Source organism: Mercenaria mercenaria, chromosome 3 (assembly GCF_021730395.1).
Source record: "Mercenaria mercenaria strain notata chromosome 3, MADL_Memer_1, whole genome shotgun sequence".
NCBI classification, from domain to species: Eukaryota; Metazoa; Mollusca; class Bivalvia; order Venerida; family Veneridae; genus Mercenaria; species Mercenaria mercenaria.
The window spans coordinates 11,113,981-11,134,135 of NC_069363.1; the positions used below are offsets into that span (position 1 = coordinate 11,113,981).

General features: G+C 34.9%; 1 protein-coding gene across 1 annotated transcript in view; it reads right to left on the minus strand.

Annotated features, from left to right (window-relative positions):
* Nucleotides 1–1,332: 1,332 nt before the first annotated feature.
* LOC123525452 (fizzy-related protein homolog) overlaps nucleotides 1,333–20,155 on the minus strand; it is a 31,788-nt gene continuing 12,965 nt past the window's right edge. The window contains exons 7-13 of the mRNA XM_053537860.1: nucleotides 18,867–19,022; nucleotides 8,875–8,940; nucleotides 8,402–8,504; nucleotides 6,794–7,212; nucleotides 6,033–6,137; nucleotides 3,153–3,245; nucleotides 1,333–2,118 (exon numbers count right to left, since the gene is read on the minus strand). Of these exons, the coding sequence (XP_053393835.1) occupies nucleotides 2,077–2,118; nucleotides 3,153–3,245; nucleotides 6,033–6,137; nucleotides 6,794–7,212; nucleotides 8,402–8,504; nucleotides 8,875–8,940; nucleotides 18,867–19,022 (984 nt within the window). The 3' untranslated portion in view covers nucleotides 1,333–2,076. The remainder of the gene's footprint in view (nucleotides 2,119–3,152; nucleotides 3,246–6,032; nucleotides 6,138–6,793; nucleotides 7,213–8,401; nucleotides 8,505–8,874; nucleotides 8,941–18,866; nucleotides 19,023–20,155) is intronic.

Below are 20,155 nucleotides of genomic sequence, written 5' to 3' on the forward strand. Positions count from 1 at the left end.
AAACAATTATAAATAAACTATAATTTTACAATAAAACATATAACAATTATACTATATATATACTCATCTACTGCAACTCAAACATCTACAGTCAAACCTGTTTTACACTGTCACCAAAGTGAAGAAAATGATCCTTAAATATGTGCAAAATTATGTATTTTTGAAGTGTCTACAAAACAGCATTAGAGTTGACATTTTACCAATGTTCCTTCTTTTTTTCCTAACAAACTTTAATTGCTCAAATTAGAAAGTATGTTTTGTTTCTTTCATCAATAACAACATACTAGCCCTAACTGGACCACTCTGGTTTTCAATTTTTAATTTACTGTTACTAACAAAAAAGTACTCCTTAAATTTCAGAGGAAAAATATTTGTATAGACATGTCCCTAGAATTAGCTGTGAAAACAGTTAATGGGGAAAGTTTTCTACAGCTATGATGTAAACAGGGTGACAGCTAAAACAGGGCTGACTGTATTCTGCACATGGTATTCATGAAAAAACAATATTACGGATATTGCACAAAATTTTTTGTTATATTACTTATGACTAACATAGATGTTATTTGACAAAATTTTCTCCAAAACACATTTAAGTTCTGGAATTCAGAACCAGCCTTAAAAAAAATCCCAGGCTTGTAATTCACTACATAGTCTAATCAAGTGATAAAAAGTAACCATTACAAATGGGAAAAAAATAAGCTTACTTAGGAAAGAGCAAATTTTGAATTTTTTACCATATTCCCATGTTGAAAAGCACAAAACAAAATTAACACAGCTACCTCAGTGACAAGTAATACAACATGAAATGCTTATCATCATTGAATACACACTCTATAGTTAGCAAAGAAATCCTGGTCACATTTGTTCTCGAGGAAACTTAATCTTTCGCTCATGCAAGGAAAAACTCATTGGTCTGTGAATCATATTTTCTGATATTTGCATCTCTTGAGTTATTTTCTCATTTATCTTTGTTGTATAAAATCATGCAACAAAGTTAACATTTTCATTTCGCACTGTACAATTTTTCTCTCACATTTGACACTTTAAGTGATAGTCTTATAATTCATTTTAAAATAATCTACTTTCCAACAGATCTCAGCCAAACGAAGTCAATCTCAGCCAAATGAAGTCACGCATATTCTTGAAGTACCAAATAAATATCATAAAATTTTCTATTATGTAAAATCAATGACAATTTGCATTAATATATAAAATTAAATACAAAAAAAAATGAACTTCAAAATTTGGGTCCCAAACCCAATTAAAAACGAGATCAAAATTAAATGCTAAACATTATATCATATCAAAAAGCCTAGTTTGTTTTTTTTTAAAAAAAAAAAACACCCAGTCTAAAACTTGTCAGGAGTAACAATATGGATTTAAACGGCATAAAAACTTATAACTACCAATTCTGACATTTAAATAAATACACGAGACTTTCAAATAAAATTCAGATAAGAGCTTCTAACACAACAACTTTAAAGAAGCACCCGATAGGACTTAAAACATTATCTGCAAGTAAAACAATATGCAGAATGAAGGCAAGGCATAGGTTTTAGATTCATAAATGCCTCACCATCCACTCTGCATCAGCAGACAATTTTTAAAACCTCATTGCAGGTAAATAGGATAAAGGTAATGTTTCCACTCATTTCTAATTGCCACTGTCTAAATATTTTTCCAAGAAAACTTACAAATTTAAGACCATGTAAAAACAAAATAACTAATCCTATTTCGCATTCCTTGCACTTTCAAAATCTATAAATAGACAAATTCACCAAATACAGACAACTACATGTAAATACTTAAATAACGACTACAAAAACAAACATGCACTTTAATTATATGATCAAAATACCACATTTTAACCAAATACCACATATACCCTTGTAAAACATGTACCCAAGGAGTATAGAAACCGAAATGAGATGAAAAATTGTTCCATTTGCTTCCAAACCTAATATCAGTCTTGCAATATACAATTGATAAGACAAATGAACAATGCTGTGGTAACCGGGTGAACTGTTCTTTTTGCTTAGATCTGGCTGATCATGGAAAAGAGACGGAACCATAATTTTAACGAATACGTGTGAAGAGATTCAACACTGACTTGGACTCCTGAAACAGAAAAGAATAATAAACAGTACAAAAACTGAACTTGACAAAAATACCCTGAAGACTACAATGTCTGTTGGGTTTTCAAGTCACACCAATACAACTCAGATGATATGAAAATTTTCATGTAAAAGTCCTGTATGCTAATGGGCATAATTTCAGGCACAATTCTGCACCTGGATAGAACCAACAACCTTCCACAGACCTCCAGGATGATTTCCCCAAGTAACCTGAATGCATACTAGGAGGTGAGGGGCAGGTGATTCTATGTCAGCAACTATATTATCCATGCACCCATCTCTTATAATAGAATTCAAAGACTGTTCCTATTTAGTGAGGGAACCATTCTGTTAAACATTACACAGATCTTGTCACTACTTTCGTATGTGTTGGTTAGTACGAATCTTTTCAGAACAGTCATATGAGACATTTCATCAAATGAAGGAAGGATGTAATATTCATCTGTTTAAAATGTAAAGATTTCACAACAATCTTTACTGGTATGAACCAACTCTGGTTGCTATACATATTAAACTTGGTAAAATTAAATGCTGAATTTATACAACCATCATAACAACCCTCTAAAAAACATTAAAATAAGACACTTAACACTCAAAAGAAAATAGTTTAATTAAATGATTTTCTTAACATATTAAAAATAAATGCATGTAATTATACACTGGTTATTATGTATGTTTGTTCTGGTGGGTTTAACGTTGCACTGACACAATTCAGGTAATATGGCAACTTTCCAGCTCCGATGGTGGAAGAAGACCCCCCCCCCCCCCCAACCCCCTCTCAGGTGCCCCTCGGTACATTATTTCATCGCAGGCCGGCACCTGAATAGAATCACCGACCATACATAAGCCTGCTGGATGGCTTCCACTCATGAAGACTTTTAGTATCCTTAGTGATCCTCGAACCTACATCAGTGAGGGGCAAGTGACTTTAACCACTCGACGACGAAGCCCCTCAATGATCATTAAGAAGATTCATTGGTCAATCCAAGTAGCAATGACGAAGTATTAAGACTTTACCTTGGTAGATCTGGTTTTGCTGAATACATTCCAGAATCTGAGAGTCTCGTCTCCAGCACCTGTGACTATGGCCTCACCGTCAGGCGACATTGCCTGAAAAAGAGCAACAGCATTTTGCTTGTTACTTCTTGCTCCTTTGTTTTTCCACTTTTTTGACTTTTAATTCAAACAACAGGGCCATGATGGCCCTGTGTCGCTCACCCGAGTACTATTGCTCAAAATGATATGATCGTTTCAAACCAATCTCATTAGAAGCTGCTAAGGTGTATTCATTTAGATAATAGATAATAAAGGAGGTAATCTGTCATAAATTCAGTCAATATGTATCTTCACTGATTGTCCAAGTCCATCTGTTGACATAAGGCCATACCAAATTGATTAATAGTTCTTCGGAAAATTTTCAAAAAAAAAAGGAGCGGGCAAGCGAAATTTTTCTTTTATTTTTTTTTCTCAATTTTGATTTTTTCAGAGGCGGGTAGATTTTACATGGAGCGAGCGGGCTTTTTTTATTTATTTTTTTCCCAGCTTGAACCCATGAGGAGGCGGTTATGATTATATATAATGTTAACATTTCTTTAGAAATAACACAGAAATCAAATATTTACAGTGTGGGTAACACAGTAAATAGCTTTTCTATATGTTTTAAAGACTACATGAATGATTTTGCAAATAAATTCTTGCCAGAACTCACTGAATCACTTTTTTTATTTTGTAATTTTAATTACTAAGGAATGAGTGTCTTATTTTTAATTTTGATTTTGCTACATTAATCTGAAGATGTGCCTATTTAATGGCACAGGATGAGGAATATTTAAGACAAAACAGGCACATGATTGTGTGGAATAACATTTCTTCTGAAACACAGTTAGATGGCGTTGACACATGAACAAATTTGTGCCCCTAGTTGAACTCCAACCCATAGAGGTGACAGGGGAAGTAATAAACCACTTGACCAGTGAGACCTGACAGAATTGGGCATACAGATGCTTAGACATTGCTCGAATTCCTTTGGAATAATTTTTTAACAGATCATGATCAGGCTAGCTTAAGCTTTTGTGGCAGAGATTCATTTCAGGCAAAAATAATAACAGACGGACAAAGAACGATCCCAATATGACCACCCTTAAAAGTGTTGTTTGTTGTGCTTTGACTGAACTAGAAATTTAGAGTTGGGGAAGTCTGTTTTTTTTTTCAGTTTCTTTCGTTCAATCAATTTACAGCCAATTTTAAATATATCCTGGCATCATGTGTACAAACAGGCAAAACTGTGGTTACAAAAGGACAGATTTTGTTAGAAATTATTTTCATATCAACACTACTTATTTGAAAAGCTAAACAATTTTTAAATTGACTATATGCTTTTTGATAGAATATCTGACTGATGTACTATTTAAAGGAGTTACGTTCAAAAAGATTTGGGTTGAGACAATGTGATAGGTCGGTCAGGATATGTGAACAAATATTTTTTTAAGACAGTAGTTGGCCTCAGCTTTGGGCTCTAGATCTAACATGCTGAATTAAACAACTGATAACAAATGGTTTGAAAACTTTATATCTGAACAATATTTCCAAATATTTTAACTGCATCCCCGTGCACGTCTTACAAGTCGGGCTTCGTTCTTTTCACTGTAATTGAACGAAAGTATGAAATGTGCTATTTCATTATACCGCACATCGAAGGCCAGGTGTGTCACTAGCACAGACACTCCAGATTTAAAACAGATGATGAACAACACCATAATTCCTGACTTTTTTGAGTTTGGATCATCAGCTACATGTATTTCGGACGCATGAAATCCGATCAATATCACTTTGACGCATTAAAACAGCGATAAAACCTGTTTTGCTGTTATTATTCCGGACCGCGTAATCGAAAAAAAAAAAAAAATTTCGGAGATTTTTATGTACGTGCGGGCGGGTAATTTTTTTTTTTTTTTTCTCGGGAATGGAATTATTGATGCGGTAGTTCCGACGAATGACATATCAATTTGGTATGGCCTAAATGAAATTTCAGATCAGTATCTTCATTAGTTATGGAGATACACCCATTTGAACTTGAAATAAAGGGAGGTAATTTGACATAAAATCAGTCCATAGTTATCTACCCTGATTGCCTCAGTCCAACTAATGACAATAATGAAATTTCAAATAAGTCCTATAAGTACTTACTGATATAAATCCATTTTGATTACAATCAGGGGAGGTAATAAGATATAAAATAACTCTGGAACCTACGATTGGATCTGACAGGTTCGTCATGGAATCCAAGATTTATTGTTGCTGAAGATATTTTGGAAGTTTGTATCAAATCAAACCATAAATGAAGTCTCTATATGGCTGCAAAAGCCAAAATAGCCTATTTTGGACATTTAAGGGGCTATAACTCTGGAACCCATGATGGAATCTGGCCAGTTCAAGAAAGGAACAAAGATCTTGTGGTGATACAAGTTGTGTGGAAGTTTGGTTAAAATCAAATCATAAATAAAGCTGCTATTATGCAGACAAGGTCAAAATAGCTGATTTTGGGCCGACAGCACTGCGCCAAGTGATTCACTCAATGGCCAAAGAAGCAATTTGGTGATGTATTTAAATGCTGTTTGTCCATCTTTCAGATATGCTGTGTTGTAGAACTTGCAAACAAAACCAACTTCTGATATCTCTAGATAAAATTTTCTATGTAGAAATCCCCAACCCAAAAGTTTTTCTTTAAAACTGCATCTTCAATGGCCTTTAGACTATACATTTGAATTAAGAGAACACATTCTTAAAGAACTGATGTTGAAGACTTGGCTGCAGGTCAAAGACAAATAAACACTGACTTGATTTTTTTAATCTTCAGCTATGAAAGCTTTTTTATGCATGTCTCATAAAGCTACTTACAAGATATAATACTCTGTATGAATGACCTGTGAGCTTAGCAATCTGTACTAATGATGGATATTTCCACACTAAGATCTGGTTCTGTGAATAACCATGGGTACTAACCTGTAAAATTCAAATAACGTAAAATATTCATTAAATCTAGGCATACATTCACCAATGTTTTAAGACTCATTAGATTTAAGACTTGAAACTTCTATTATTTAAAAAAAATCCCATAAGCTTACATATAAGATGCACCATAAATGGTATTATTGACAATCCGCAGTGACCTAGATACTGGTAAAAGTAATAAATTAGAGCTAAGTTGAATTTAAATCTTTAAATTATGCAAAATTACAACAAAAATAAATTTCATCATTTTAAAGTTTTTCAAAAGTAATTCAGACTGATGAAAATGTTGATGAATATGGGCCTAAATTTCCAATAAAAACAATGACTGCAGTGAGGTAAAACCTAACACAGGCATCTCAGCTGAGCAAAAATTTTGTATCCTCAATTAACATTTTAAAAAAACTTCTATTAATATTCTACAGAAGATAAAAAGATATTGAAAGTAAGCGTATTTTAAGCAATAATGTTAATGAAAAGTTTAACACAACTGTAGTAAAACATCTCTTGTGCTTGTGATTATTAAAACATTTTTCTAATCCCCTTGCAACATTGATCAGTCAGTGATTTAGCGAAGAGTACAACAGATCTTAAATTCAGTTAAATTACATATGATAACTTAATTAAAATCATAATAATGGCAAACTTACCAATTCATTTGAGTGTTTTGACCAAGCTAGATTACAGACTTGTGACCCTGTATCAACACTCTGTAATGGTTGTCCTGTTAACGTATTCCAGAATCTTATACACCTATCAGCTGTCCCCCCACCGCTAGCTAATAGTCCATGCTGGTGGGGTGACCAAGCTATAGCCTTCACAGCTGCGAGATGATCCGTATATGTCTGAACTGGTGACAAACTTGTCATGTTCCACACAAATAGTTTATTGTCATTACCACCTGAGGCCAGGTGTTGATGGTCAGGTGACCACTTGAGTCCACATACTTCCTGTCTATGACCAGTCAATCGCCTCTCCGGGGCCACAGATGGTGTTCGAATATCTCTTTGAAGAATTAATCTATCACGGCTACCAGATGACAACATGTCCGAATTCCAAGCTAATGCCCCTGTAGTGTCACATTTAAAATGTTAAGAAACATAACAGACAAAATATATATGTATTTTAACTTTTTTTTAAATCTTTCTCTAGCAAAAACATTTTGTTTTTAAAAATGAATTTATTATTAAAGATTTTATCTCACAGTTAACAAATCTGTTATATAAAGCAAAGTGTTAACTTGCCTTATTTTTTCAAGTGGCTTTATGTTTCTTATTCTTAATATGAAGGTTAAAAAAGATATACAGTCGACATTGTATTAAGAGAACGCCGGAGGGACTGCTAAAAAGTGGTCTCTTAATGGAGTGGTCTCTTAATGAATATCAGTCAGGTGAAGAGAAAAGCTATTTTTAACTGTTAATGTAACTGTATATATCATGAGCATACATATATTTATATAAATTTCACAAACTGAAAATTATAACTTCATTGTTCGTCAGTTGGACTGTTACAAAGGTTAATTGCATCCAGGCAGGTGCAAAATGTTATCGCTAATTACACATGTGAAGAAATATCCGGCAGGAATTTGGTACCAGGTTGCTTAATAGATACTTTTGTTAAATATTTTACCTGCCGGGACTCCATTAAAGTGGTCGCTGGTCGTTTAATAAAAAAGTCGTTTAATGGAATGAATTAATGTACTGAAAACGTTTGGGAGGGATTTTGACCGGTCGTTTAATATAAAAATCGCTTAATACAGGTGGTCGCAAGTACGATGTCGGCTGTAGTTTGTCTTATGAATCAGTACAATATGTTTAAGACCTGATGAATCAGCGTAATTGGTTAAAGACCTAGGACCTGCATTATGAATCAGTGCAATGTGTTTAAGACCTGAGGAATAAGCGTAAATGGTTAAAGACCTAGAACAATTTGCCCTATGTATAGAGGAATGTGTTAAAGACCTAGGACAACCTGTCTTATGAATCAGTGCAATCATACAGTTATGCATTATGTCGACAGATAGGCAATTTCGAGTACTTTTTTTTTTCATCATATAAACATAATTTTATCACCCTTTAATGCAACATTCATCAAAATTCACAGATAAAAGAAATCCTAGTTAGCCAGCTCCTGTTTTAACAAGATACCCTCATTCATCTAAACACTGACATGAAAACACAGAACAACAAAATTATCCTGTCCTGGGACTTAAACTTACATTGTGTTTTTGTCAAGGGTATAAAAGTTGTTTTACTTACCAACTCTTGCGCTGTGTCCCTCTAATGTGTTGATTTTCTTTGTAGCAGCCACATCCCATATCTGTACATACCCCTTGTGTGTCCCTACAGCTACAAGATTTCCCTACAATGGAACAATATTAAAAATAATCAAATTCATGCAGTAAAATAACTGCTTATCTATTGACCTGTAAATCATCTATTTAAAATTTCCATATAAACTATTTTAAACAGGACATATGAACTCCTTTGAGTACCATTTTGGTATAAAGTCATCATAGTATTTACAAAAGAAGTGTTTATCAACATTTATTGTGAAATAATCATGGATTTCATTGTTTAACCAATGCATGAAATTAAATTCAGAAGAAATAAATACCCATTGAGAAATTTCTTGTCCACACACAAAAAAAATCGTCTAAAATCAACAGATTTCATGCAGACAAAAATATTTTCAAAGATAAAATCTAGTTTATAAAATAAAGATAATATACCCTTTCTGCCCATGATACTGATGTGACAGTATCCCCATCTCCTGACAAGTCACACAGTCTCGTTACCTGAAAAAAAGGTAACAACGAATCATACACATGGTGGTACTCTGTTGAAAGAAAAAGAACACAAGAACAAAGGGAGCAACATTTTTGTGTGGTATAATTTTCCCCTCTTATGATGCTTCATGAGATAACACCAAAAAACAAGAGCTGTCTAATGACATCGCGCTCGACTATTCGAAGCATTGGTAAAAGTATAGGGTCAAAATATTACCAGAGATTTTCAGACAAAAGAAAAGGGACAGATCAGACAAACAATGTACCTGCATTTGTGGATTTGGTTAAGTCTTGCACTATATGGCAATGTGTGACCATGATGGTAAGCAAGTGTTCAAAGTTTCAAAGCCATATATCAAACAGTTGATAGACAAAATATCGAATGGTATGCGAAACTTAGCTAATTTCTATGTCAAAAAAGGGGCATTACTGAGCTAAAGTCCTTGTCCTAGGTATGTAGACTATAAAGGTTAACAAGTGGTCAAAGTTTCAAAGCCATAGGACAAACAGATTAGGCCAAATACGGACTGGTACGAAAAATTTAACAGATTTCCAAGTCCAAAAAGGGTCATAATTCAGCCAAAATAGTTGGAAGAGTTATGTACTCTTTGTCTACAGATTGGAATCATGACAATAAACAAGTGTTAAAAGTTTCAAAGTCACAGATCAAATAGCTTTGACAAAACGTTGACATGTATGAAAACTGAACCAATCTCCAAGCCCAGAAAGGGCCATAATTCAGCCAAAATACTTGACAGAGTCATGTGCTCTTGCCTACAGATGGAAACCATGATGATAAGCAAGTGTTCAAAGTTTCAAAGCCACATGTCAAATAGTTTTGACAAAACATGGACTTGTATGAAAACTACACCAATTTCCAAGTCCAAAAAGGGCCATAATTTAGCCAAAATGCTTGACAGAGTTATGTACTCTTGCCTAAAGATGGAAACCTTGATGATAAGCAAGTGTTCAAAGTTTCAAAGCCACATGTCAAATAATTTTGACAAAACATGGACTTGTATGAAAACAAAACCAATTTCCAAGTCCAAAAAGGCCATAATTCAGCCAAAATCCTTGACAGAGTTATGTACTGTTGCCTACAGATAGAAATCATGATGATAAACAATTGTTCAAAGTTTCAAAGCCACATGTCAAATAGTTTTTACAGAACTTGGACTTGTACAAAAATTGTACCAATTTTCAAGTCCAAAAAGGGCCATAATTCAGTCAAAATAGTTGACAGAGTTATGTACTCTTGCCTACAAATAGAGACTGTTATAACTAGAACTGTCACAGGAGTGACTCATACCCCCACCATACGGTCTTGTCACAGAAGAATGGCAACCATAAGAAATCTTAAAAATACTTAGTCTTTGGAGTACTTCATCCTGGGCTTCCACATATAAGTAATACTAGTATAATACTAGTATAGTAATACTAGTAAATATATTAAATCTCTAATATTTGAGATACACTAAAAGTGAATACAAAAAAGTGTCTTACCGACCCATGTTACCACAGAAAAATGTATTTACTTTTTACATAGGACTTATAATAAAAAAGTTATAAAATACCTAAAATATTGAAAATCTAAAAATAGGATTTCTAAAAATAGACTAATTCCTGGAATTTAAGGTGGAATGCGCCCCAAATTTTTTTGCCGAATTTCGTCCTGAAATTTATACTGTATAAAATTCAAGATATATGCGATTGAGCTCCGGTTTTACTTTGTCGCCATATTGTTCGTGTTTTTTGCTATTGTGTCACAAACATGGCCCCTGACGTCACTTTTCCTGCAACGCGCAGTTCCGGGTGCTTTCGGTATTTTTCCTTTCCTGCGCTCTGAATGTCATATCAATAAAAAAATACAAAATATGTGTCATTTTGCATTCAGAAAATGCTACTCAATGGTATAAAATTCAGTGAAATGAAATTGACGCTTAGGACGTCAGTTACGATTTTGTGACGTCAGAACGGAAAAAATTACATCAAGTTTTGCTATAAATTTTGCCTTAAAATTCAGTTTATAAAAAATCGGCTCGATAAAAAAACGTATAATTTTGTTATGTTGTTTCGCAATGTGTGTACATCTAGTAGACACATAAATACTTAGGGGTCACCGACTTTAATTTTTTGCAATATAACATAACTTACCCTCACCCCCACATGGTTTGTGGCTATATTACGCTAGAGTAAAAAAGAATGTGTTTCAACTTATACAACTCACGTTCGTGTTAAAAACGAGATGTATTTTCACTACATATTCGATCTCAACTTCAGATGCCATGTACTAGTGAAAGAAAACACCTTTCACAAAATGTATATCTTGTACAATTGTCCGTAAATATTTGACATGACACTCATGAATCTTCACTAATATTTTCGGACGTTTTCGTTCCTTTACGCAATATTGTAACAGTCTCAGGAAAAATGTGCAGCCTCGACCGGGATTCGAACCTCGGACCTTCGGCTTACCGTGCCAACGCTCTACCAATTGAGCTACCGAGGCCATCCGATACAAGAACCGCTACACACCTTCCCTCTCAGGAAAAATGTGCAGCCTCGACCGGGATTCGAACCTTGGACCTTCGGCTTACCGTGCCAACGCTCTACCAATTGAGCTACCGTGGCCAGCCGATACCAGAACCGCTACACACCATCAAGGTTAGAACCACTCGATCCTTTAGACACCAGCAGACTTCTGAGACCGTGTCACCTAGAGCAGACTACAGAGGTACAACCACGTTGAGCAGTCCACTGAAGTCCTGTCACAAGTAGCAGCCTAAAACAGTACAGTCACGTCGGGCAATCAACTGAAGTCCTGTCTCACTTAGCAGCCTACAGAAGCACGGCCACGTTGAGCAGTCAGCTGAAGACCTATCACACCTAGCAGCCTACAGAAATGCAGACATGTCGAGCAGTCAGCACAGTCTGTTCACGTTCAGCAGCCTATTGCAGTCTACAGAAGAAATAGCACACAGTGGTTAACACCAGAAGAACATCTGAATGGTCTCACACGCACGTCTACCAGTCATATACTTAATGCTCAAAACCTAACCCTAAGGTTCAACCCGGCCCAAGTCAGTGTAGTCCAGAGCCATACCCAAGATCACGCCCAAGGGCTACAGTCAGGTAGCACTTAGTAGCATATTTGCTAGGCAGCGACTGACCATTGTCATAGCATCTAGGCTATATATACACATAAACACAGGAATAATTCCGAAAGCGACTCCAAGGGGTAGGAGTGTAACAATATTGTATACTGAAAAGATCTAAAATTACACAAATAACCTTTATAGTTAAGCGTCTGACTTCCACGCAGGTTACCACGGGTACGAAATTACCGTAGACCATTTTTTAAATTCAATATAATGAAGAGTCACCGTATTTGCTTTTATTCTTACAATATTTTTTTGCGACGATTTTTACGAATTCTAATTGATTTCTCTTGTAGATTCTGTTTTCGGGAGTAATTTCTCTTTTTATCTTAGATACCTTTAAGACACTTACTACAAAATATCTTGAATACATGTATATATTCTTTCAATAAATGAAACATAAAAATAAGAAATAGATAAGTGTATTAATTTTCCGTCCTGTAAAATTTGGAGATAAAATTTGAAAAAAAAAAGATGTTAAACTGAGGACTACAACCCATAGCTTCGAGATTAATGGCTAATCGGTTTGTCCCCGCAGCTACTTGCACATGCGATATTTTTTAAATCCTATAAAGAACATTTACGCAGTAGTTATTTCTCTATTGAGGGCCATGTCAATACTTATGGACAATATATCCACTTTTATCATCCATTTGTTATTCCTATTGACGGTTTCAAAATGGAGATTCAAAGTTTGAAGAATAGATGTTACTAATCTTCTCAGTCTAAGGCAAAATGGTGACCTTGCTTTATAAAAAGCTAGTATGCGGTCAGTTGATGGATTAATTTCGTGAAAATAGGTACTTAAACATGTTTTAAACATTAAAAATTTCGTTCTTATGTAATTTTATGATATGAGGGTTTGCCTGATTTTACCAGAAATATTCATCGACGCATGTCGGACTGTTGCTCCATTTCACATGTATTATCAGCACAACAAGAGGGCCATGAAGGCCCTGTATCGCTCACCTGACCTATTGACCTAAAGATCAACAAGATTAACATTCTGACCAAGTTTCATTAAGATATAGTCATAAATGTGGCCTCTAAAGTGTTAACTAGCTATTCCTTGATTTGACCCCGTGACCTAGTTTTGACCCACATGACCCAGATTCGAACTTGACCTAAGATCATCAAGATAACATTCTGACTAAGTTTCATGAAGATACAGTCATAAATGTGGCTCTAGAGGTGTAACAAGCTTTTCCTTTGATTTGACCCCGTGACCTAGTTTCTGACCCAACATGAACCAGATTCGAACTTGACCTAAAGATCATCAAGTTTAACATTCTGACTAAGTTTCATGAAGATACAGTCACAAATGTGGCCTCTAGAGTGTTAACAAGCTTTTCCTTTGATCTGATCCCGTGACCTAGTTTTTGACCCAACATGACCCAGATTCGAACTTGACCTAAAGATCATCAAGTTTAACATTCTGACTAAGTTTCATGAAGATATAGTCATAAATGTGGCCTCTAGAGAGTTAACAAGCTTTTCCTTTGATTTGACCCCGTGACCTAGTTTTTGACCCAACATGACCCAGATTCAAATTTGACCTAAAGATCATCAAGTTTAACATTCTGACTAAGTTTCATGAAGATACAGTCATAAATGTGCCTCTAGAGTGTTAACAAGCTTTCCTTTGATTTGACCTAGTGACCTAGTTTTTGATCCCAGCTGACCCAGATTTAAACTTGACCTAAAGATCACCAAGATAACATTCTGACCAAGTTTCATTAAGATAAGGTCATAATGTGGCCTCTACAGTGTTTATTAGCTTTTCCTTTGATTTGACCGGTGACCTAGTTTTGATCCTACATGACCCAGATTCGTAAACTGACCTTAGGATCATCAAGTTTAACACTCTGACCAAGTTTCATGAAGATATAGTCATAAATGCGGCATCTACAGTGTATAAAAGCTTTTCCTTTGATTTGACCTGGTGACCTAGTTTTGACCCAGATGACCCAATATCAAACTCGTCAAGACTTTATTAATGGATAACACTCTGACCAAGTTTCATTAAGATTGGGTCAAATTGTGACCTCTATATGTTAACAACTTTTCCTTTTATTGACCTGGTGACCTAGATTTTGACCCAGATGACCCAATATCAAACTCGTCCAGATTTTATTGAGGTAACATTCTGACAAGTTTCATTAAGATTGGGCCAAAATTGTGACCTCTAAGTGTTAACAAGCTTTTCCTTTGATTTGACCTAGTGACCTAGTTTTTGACCCCAGATGACCCAATATCGAACTCGTCCAAGATTTTATCGAGGGTAACATTCTGCCTAAGTTTCATTAAGATTGGGCCAAAAATGTGACCTCTAGAGTGTTAACAGTCAAATTGTTGACGACGGACGGACGGACGGACGGACGGACGACGGACGACGACGGACGCCGGACACAGGGTGATCACTAAAGCTCACCTTTGAGCACTTCGTGCTCAGGTGAGCTAAAAACAATATACCAGATCCTATATCTGATATGAAATTACTATTTTTCACACGGATTGATTTGTTGTAAATCATGAAACAAATTCTACCAATTAAGACACCAATCTCCACGATATTATGAGTTGAGAGAAGAGTTCTCTACGCATAATGCTGAGCAACTGGTGTCATTTTTATATCCTTGGTAAACGACTAGCGATCAAAGCCCCGACCTTCCGCATGAGAGAGACAAAGAGAGAAAGACAGTGAGATCATAGTAAGGCAGAGTAGCTAGTCCAGTAAACAGACTTTATTCTTAAAAAAAATCTTCAAATGACTATAAAGTATTGCAGCTGGTCAGACGCAGAAAATTTATTCTTAAGACGGTGTCTTTCTATTACAATCAAGCACAAATTCTGGTCCGATGCAAATAATTTATTTCTTGGCGGGAACCTTCTGATCAAGTGCAGTTACAAGCTCTTAATAATGGATGCAAGAAAATATTTCATAAAACCCTCACTAGTTGCAGCTTTAAGATTTAAGAAGTACGGAAAAAGTAAAAGTCGTTTCTGTTTCTCCGAATGCCCGGGATATAGATGTAGAAACTGTAGTTTCGTGTTCACAATCTGAACACTTAAATCTAAATAATTATAAGTCATTTCAATTAATCAACACACATAATACATGTTGATTAACCAATGATCAAACGTCTTTTTCGATAATAACCTTAGATGCGAAATGTCATTTACATAATTTACACCCTTTATCAAATATCTCGTTAAGATATTTCAGGTCCGTAATCACTTGAATGTTATTACCGTTAATACATGCAGCTTCTCATATTCTTTAGACTATTTTGTTAAAAAAAATGACGATTAAACGTCTCATGTCTTAATGGGGTAGGGGTAAAATATCGTCAAATATTGAAAAATTAAAGTCGGTGACCCCTAAGTATTTATGTGTCTATTAGACGTACATACACTGCGAAACAACATACCAAAATTTTACGTTTTTTTATCGAGTCGATTTTTTATAAACTGGATTTTAAGGCAAAATTTGTAACAAAACTTGATGTGAGTTTTTCCGTTCTGACGTCACAATATCGTAACTGACGTCCTAGACGTAAATCTTAATTTGCTAAATTTTATACCATTAAGTAGCATTTTCTAAATGCAAAATGACAAATATTTTGTATTTTTCATTGATATGACATTCAGACCGCAGGAAAGGAAAAATACCGAAAGCACCAGGAACTGCGCGTTGCACGAAAAGTGACGTCAGGGGCCATGTTTGTGACACAATAGCAAAAAAACACAAACAATATGGCGACAAAGTAAAACCGGAGCTCAATCGCATATATCTTGATTTTTATACAGTATAAATTTCAGGACGACATTCGGCAAAAAAATTTGGGGCGCATTCCACCTTAAGGGGAAGAAACTCAGTACAAAAGTTAACAAGAGCACCGCCTTGCGGGTGCTGACGCTCATCTGATTTTTTTTGTATAATAGAAATATTGTCCTACCCATGATTTTCTAAGTCTAAAAAGGGCCATCATTCTTGCAAAAAGCAGGATAGAGTTATGTTTCTTGATGTACAGTGTCCACTTATGATGGTGAAAAACTGTTGCAAGTATTAAAGCAATAGCTTTGATAGTTTATGAGAAAAGTTGACTTAAACATAATATTCAACCAAGAAAATGATTTTTCTAAGTCCAAAAGGGGCAATAATTATTGCAAAAAGCAGGATGGAGTTATGTTGCTTGCTTTACAGGGTCAGCTTATGATGGTGAACAACAGTTGCAAGTTTTAAAGCAATAGCTTTGATGGTTCAAGAGAAAAAGTTGACCTAAACATAAAACTTAACCAAGAAATCTGATATTTTTTAAGTCCAAAAGGGGCCATCATTCTTGCAAAAAGCAGGATGGAGTTATGTTTCTTGCTGTACAGGGTCCACTTATGATGGTGAAAAACTGTTGCAAGTTTTAAAGCAATAGCTTTGATAGTTTAAGATAAAAGTTGACCTAAACATAAAATTTAACCAAGAAAACTGATTTTCTAAGTCCAAAAGGGGCAATAATTCTTGCAAAAAGCAAGATGGAGTTATGTTTCTTGATGTACAGGGTCTGCTTATGATGGTGAACAAGTATTCCAAGTTTCAAAGCAATAGCTTTGATAGTTTAGGAGAAAAGTTGACCTAAACATAAAACTTAACCAAGAAATCTGATATTTTCTAAGTACAAAAGGGGCCATAAATCTTGCAAAATGCAAGATGGAGTTATGTTTCTTGCTATACAGGGTCAGCTTATGATGGTGAACAAGTATTCCAAGTTTCAAAGCAATAGCTTTGATAGTTTAGGAGAAAAGCTGACCTAAACATAAAACTTAACCAAGCAACGCCGACGCAGACGCCGACGCCGACGCCGACAACCACTCAAGTGATGACAATAACTCATCATTTTTTTTCAAAAAATCAGATGAGCTAAAAAAAGGTTACTTCCCTTTGGCTCTAAGCCAATCAGAATGAGATATAGTGAAAATACATCAAAATTAACCTTAAATTCTAGGTAAAAGGGGACACAATTCAAGAAAGAATAGTGTCAGAGTTATGCACCTTGTGTCACATGATGTGGGTGATGAGGTGGAACATCTATTTTAAGTCTGAATCAAATCCATTCAGCAGTAACTGAGATATAGTGAAAATACATCAAAATTTACCTTAAATTCTAAGTAAAAAGGGGCATAATTCATGAAAAATTGGTGTCAGAGTTATGCACCTTGTGTCACATGATGTGGGTGATGAGGTGGAACACCTATTTTAAGTTTGCATCAAATTCATTTTGTAGTAACTGAGATATAGTGAAAATACATCAAAATCAACCTAAATTTAAAGTAAAAGGGGACATAATTCATAAAAAATTATGCCAGAGTTAAGCTTCTTATGTCACATGATCTGGGTGATGAGGTGGAACAATATTTTAAGTTTGAATCAAATCCATTTAGTAATAACTGAGATATAGTAAAAATACAACAAAATTAACCTTAAATTCTAAGTAAAAGGGGACATAATTCATGAAAACTTGGTCTCAGAGTTATGCACCTTGTGTCACATGATGTGGGCACATGATGTCGGTGATGAAGTGGAACATCTATTTTAAGTTTGAATCAAATCCATTCAGTAGTAACTGAGATATAGTGAAAATACATCAAAATCAACCTTAAATTCTAAGTAAAAAGGGGCATAATTCATAAAAAAATGGTGTCAGAGTTATGCACCCTGTGTCACATGATGTGGGTGATGAGGTGGAACATCTATTTTAAGTTTGAATCAAATCCATTTAGTAATAACTGAGATATAGTGAAAATACAACAAAATTAACCTTAAATTCTAAGTAAAAGGGGACATAATTCATGAAAACTTGGTGTCAAGAGTTATGCACCTTGTGTCAAATGATGTGGATGATTAGGTGGAACATGTATTTTAAGTTTGAATCAAATCCATTTGGTAATAAATGAGATAATAGATTTCGGGACGGGACGCGACGCAACGCGACAAAACTGACTCCTATATACCCCCCTCAAACATGTTTGGTGGGGGTATAATAAACAAGTGATTAAAGTTTCAAAGCCATATGTCAAACAATTTACACAAAATGTGAACTGGTACGAAAAACTTAACCAAGATTTCTAAGTTAAAAGGGGCCATAACTCAGCCAAAATCCTAGATGGAGTTATGTACTCTTGCCTAAAACTGGGCATGGTGATGGTACATAAGTGTTGAAAGTTTCAAAGCTTTATCTCAAAAGACTTGTCAAAATATGGACTGGTATGAAAAACTTAACCAAGGTGTGACGCCGACACTGATGCCAACACCTTGGTGAGTAGGATAGCTCTACTTATTCTTCAAATAGTCGAGCTAAAAATGCCAAGCTGAAAAAGGGGTATAAAATTGTGAAAACGCAAAACACAGTTATGGGACCTGTTCACTGCATAGCAATGAGTGTATAAAGTTCTGATCAATTCTCACTAGTGTTTACTGAGACGAAGTCGAAAAAAGGGACAAAACTTTGTAACCAGAAATGCGGCAACCTAATGAAACTACATGTAGGTTTTCAACATTTGACATCTGACAATTCAATATCAATACAAACAAACATTATGCTAGTAAACCAAACTTTTGTAATGTACATCACAATTGTGAGAACGATCTAAAAATTAAAATACTATCAAACCTTTGTCTCTAAAAATATCTACACACTAAGTTTGTTGACAACATGTCTACCCAAACTAAAGATACTGAGAAGAAACCATTTTTTATTTCTAAATGTCCTTGACTGTTCCTACCTGACTAGTACAAGCACTCCATAAATATACACATGTTCCAAGTCCCACACTAAGAACATTCTGTGAGGACCAGTCCACCAGATTCAGGTAGAAATCATCTTGCAGCTCCGGTGCATCCAACACTTTAAAGGGTATCTTGGATATTTTTCTAACAGCCTGAAACATTATCAAATGTGATAGTGGCATGCTGGAGAAGAAAACCACACAAAACTGGCAAATATTTTGTGGATTTCGTCAAAGATGAACATAATGATCCTTAATATTGTATTAGAATTAAAATAATATATATCTTAACAGTGACATTCTAGCGAATAAAATGATAAGACTGTTGTTCAGATGCACCCTCTTGATAAAACTTCACATCTGAACTCCAAACAATGATTTTATTCCACAACAAATCACTGTTTCGGATATATTATTTCTTAAAGAACATTTTGCTATACTGCTTTGCTTCACAGCTCGAGTCAGCAGTACTAACTGATCCGCCTTTTCTGTAACAGGGTTTTTACCTGATTTCTCTTTAAATCCATTGATATCATACATCAATCTAACCAAGAGCTGTCCGTAAGACAACGCGCTCCACTTTTCTCAGTGCTTTACTCTGAATTAAGAGCTTTGCCAGTAAAAACTTTAACCAAAAATTTTACGTTAAAAAGGGGCATAACTCTGTCAAAATTCAAACCAGAGTTATGGGGTTTGTTTCTCCTGGTGAAGACTTTGATAGTAAATAAGTATTTAAAGTTTCAAATCAATAGCTTTGCGATAACAGATATTTGACTTAATCAAAAACTTTTACCAAAATTCTAAGTTAAAAGGGGGAATAACTCTGTCAAAATTCAAACCAAAGTTATGAGGTGTGTTTCTCCTGGTGTAGACTTTGTTAGTAAATAACTATAATAAGTTTCAAGTCAATAGCTTTGAAATTGATAGTAACAAAGATATTTGACGTTATCAAAAAGTTTAACCAAAAATTCTAAGTTAAAAAGGGACATAACTCTGTCAAAATTCAAATCAGAGTTATGGGGATTGTTTCTCCTGGTGTAGACTTTGATAGTAAATAACTATATTAAGTTTCAAGTCAATAGCTTTAATAGTAACAGAAATGTCTGACTTTATCAAAAACTTTAACCAAAAATTCTTAGTCAAAAAGGGGCATAACTCCATCAAAATTCAGAACAGAGTTATGGGGATTGTTTCTCCTGGTGTAGACTTCAATAGTAAATAACTGTTTTAAGCTTCAAGTCAATAGCTTTGATAGTAACAGAGATATTTGACTTTATCAAAAACTT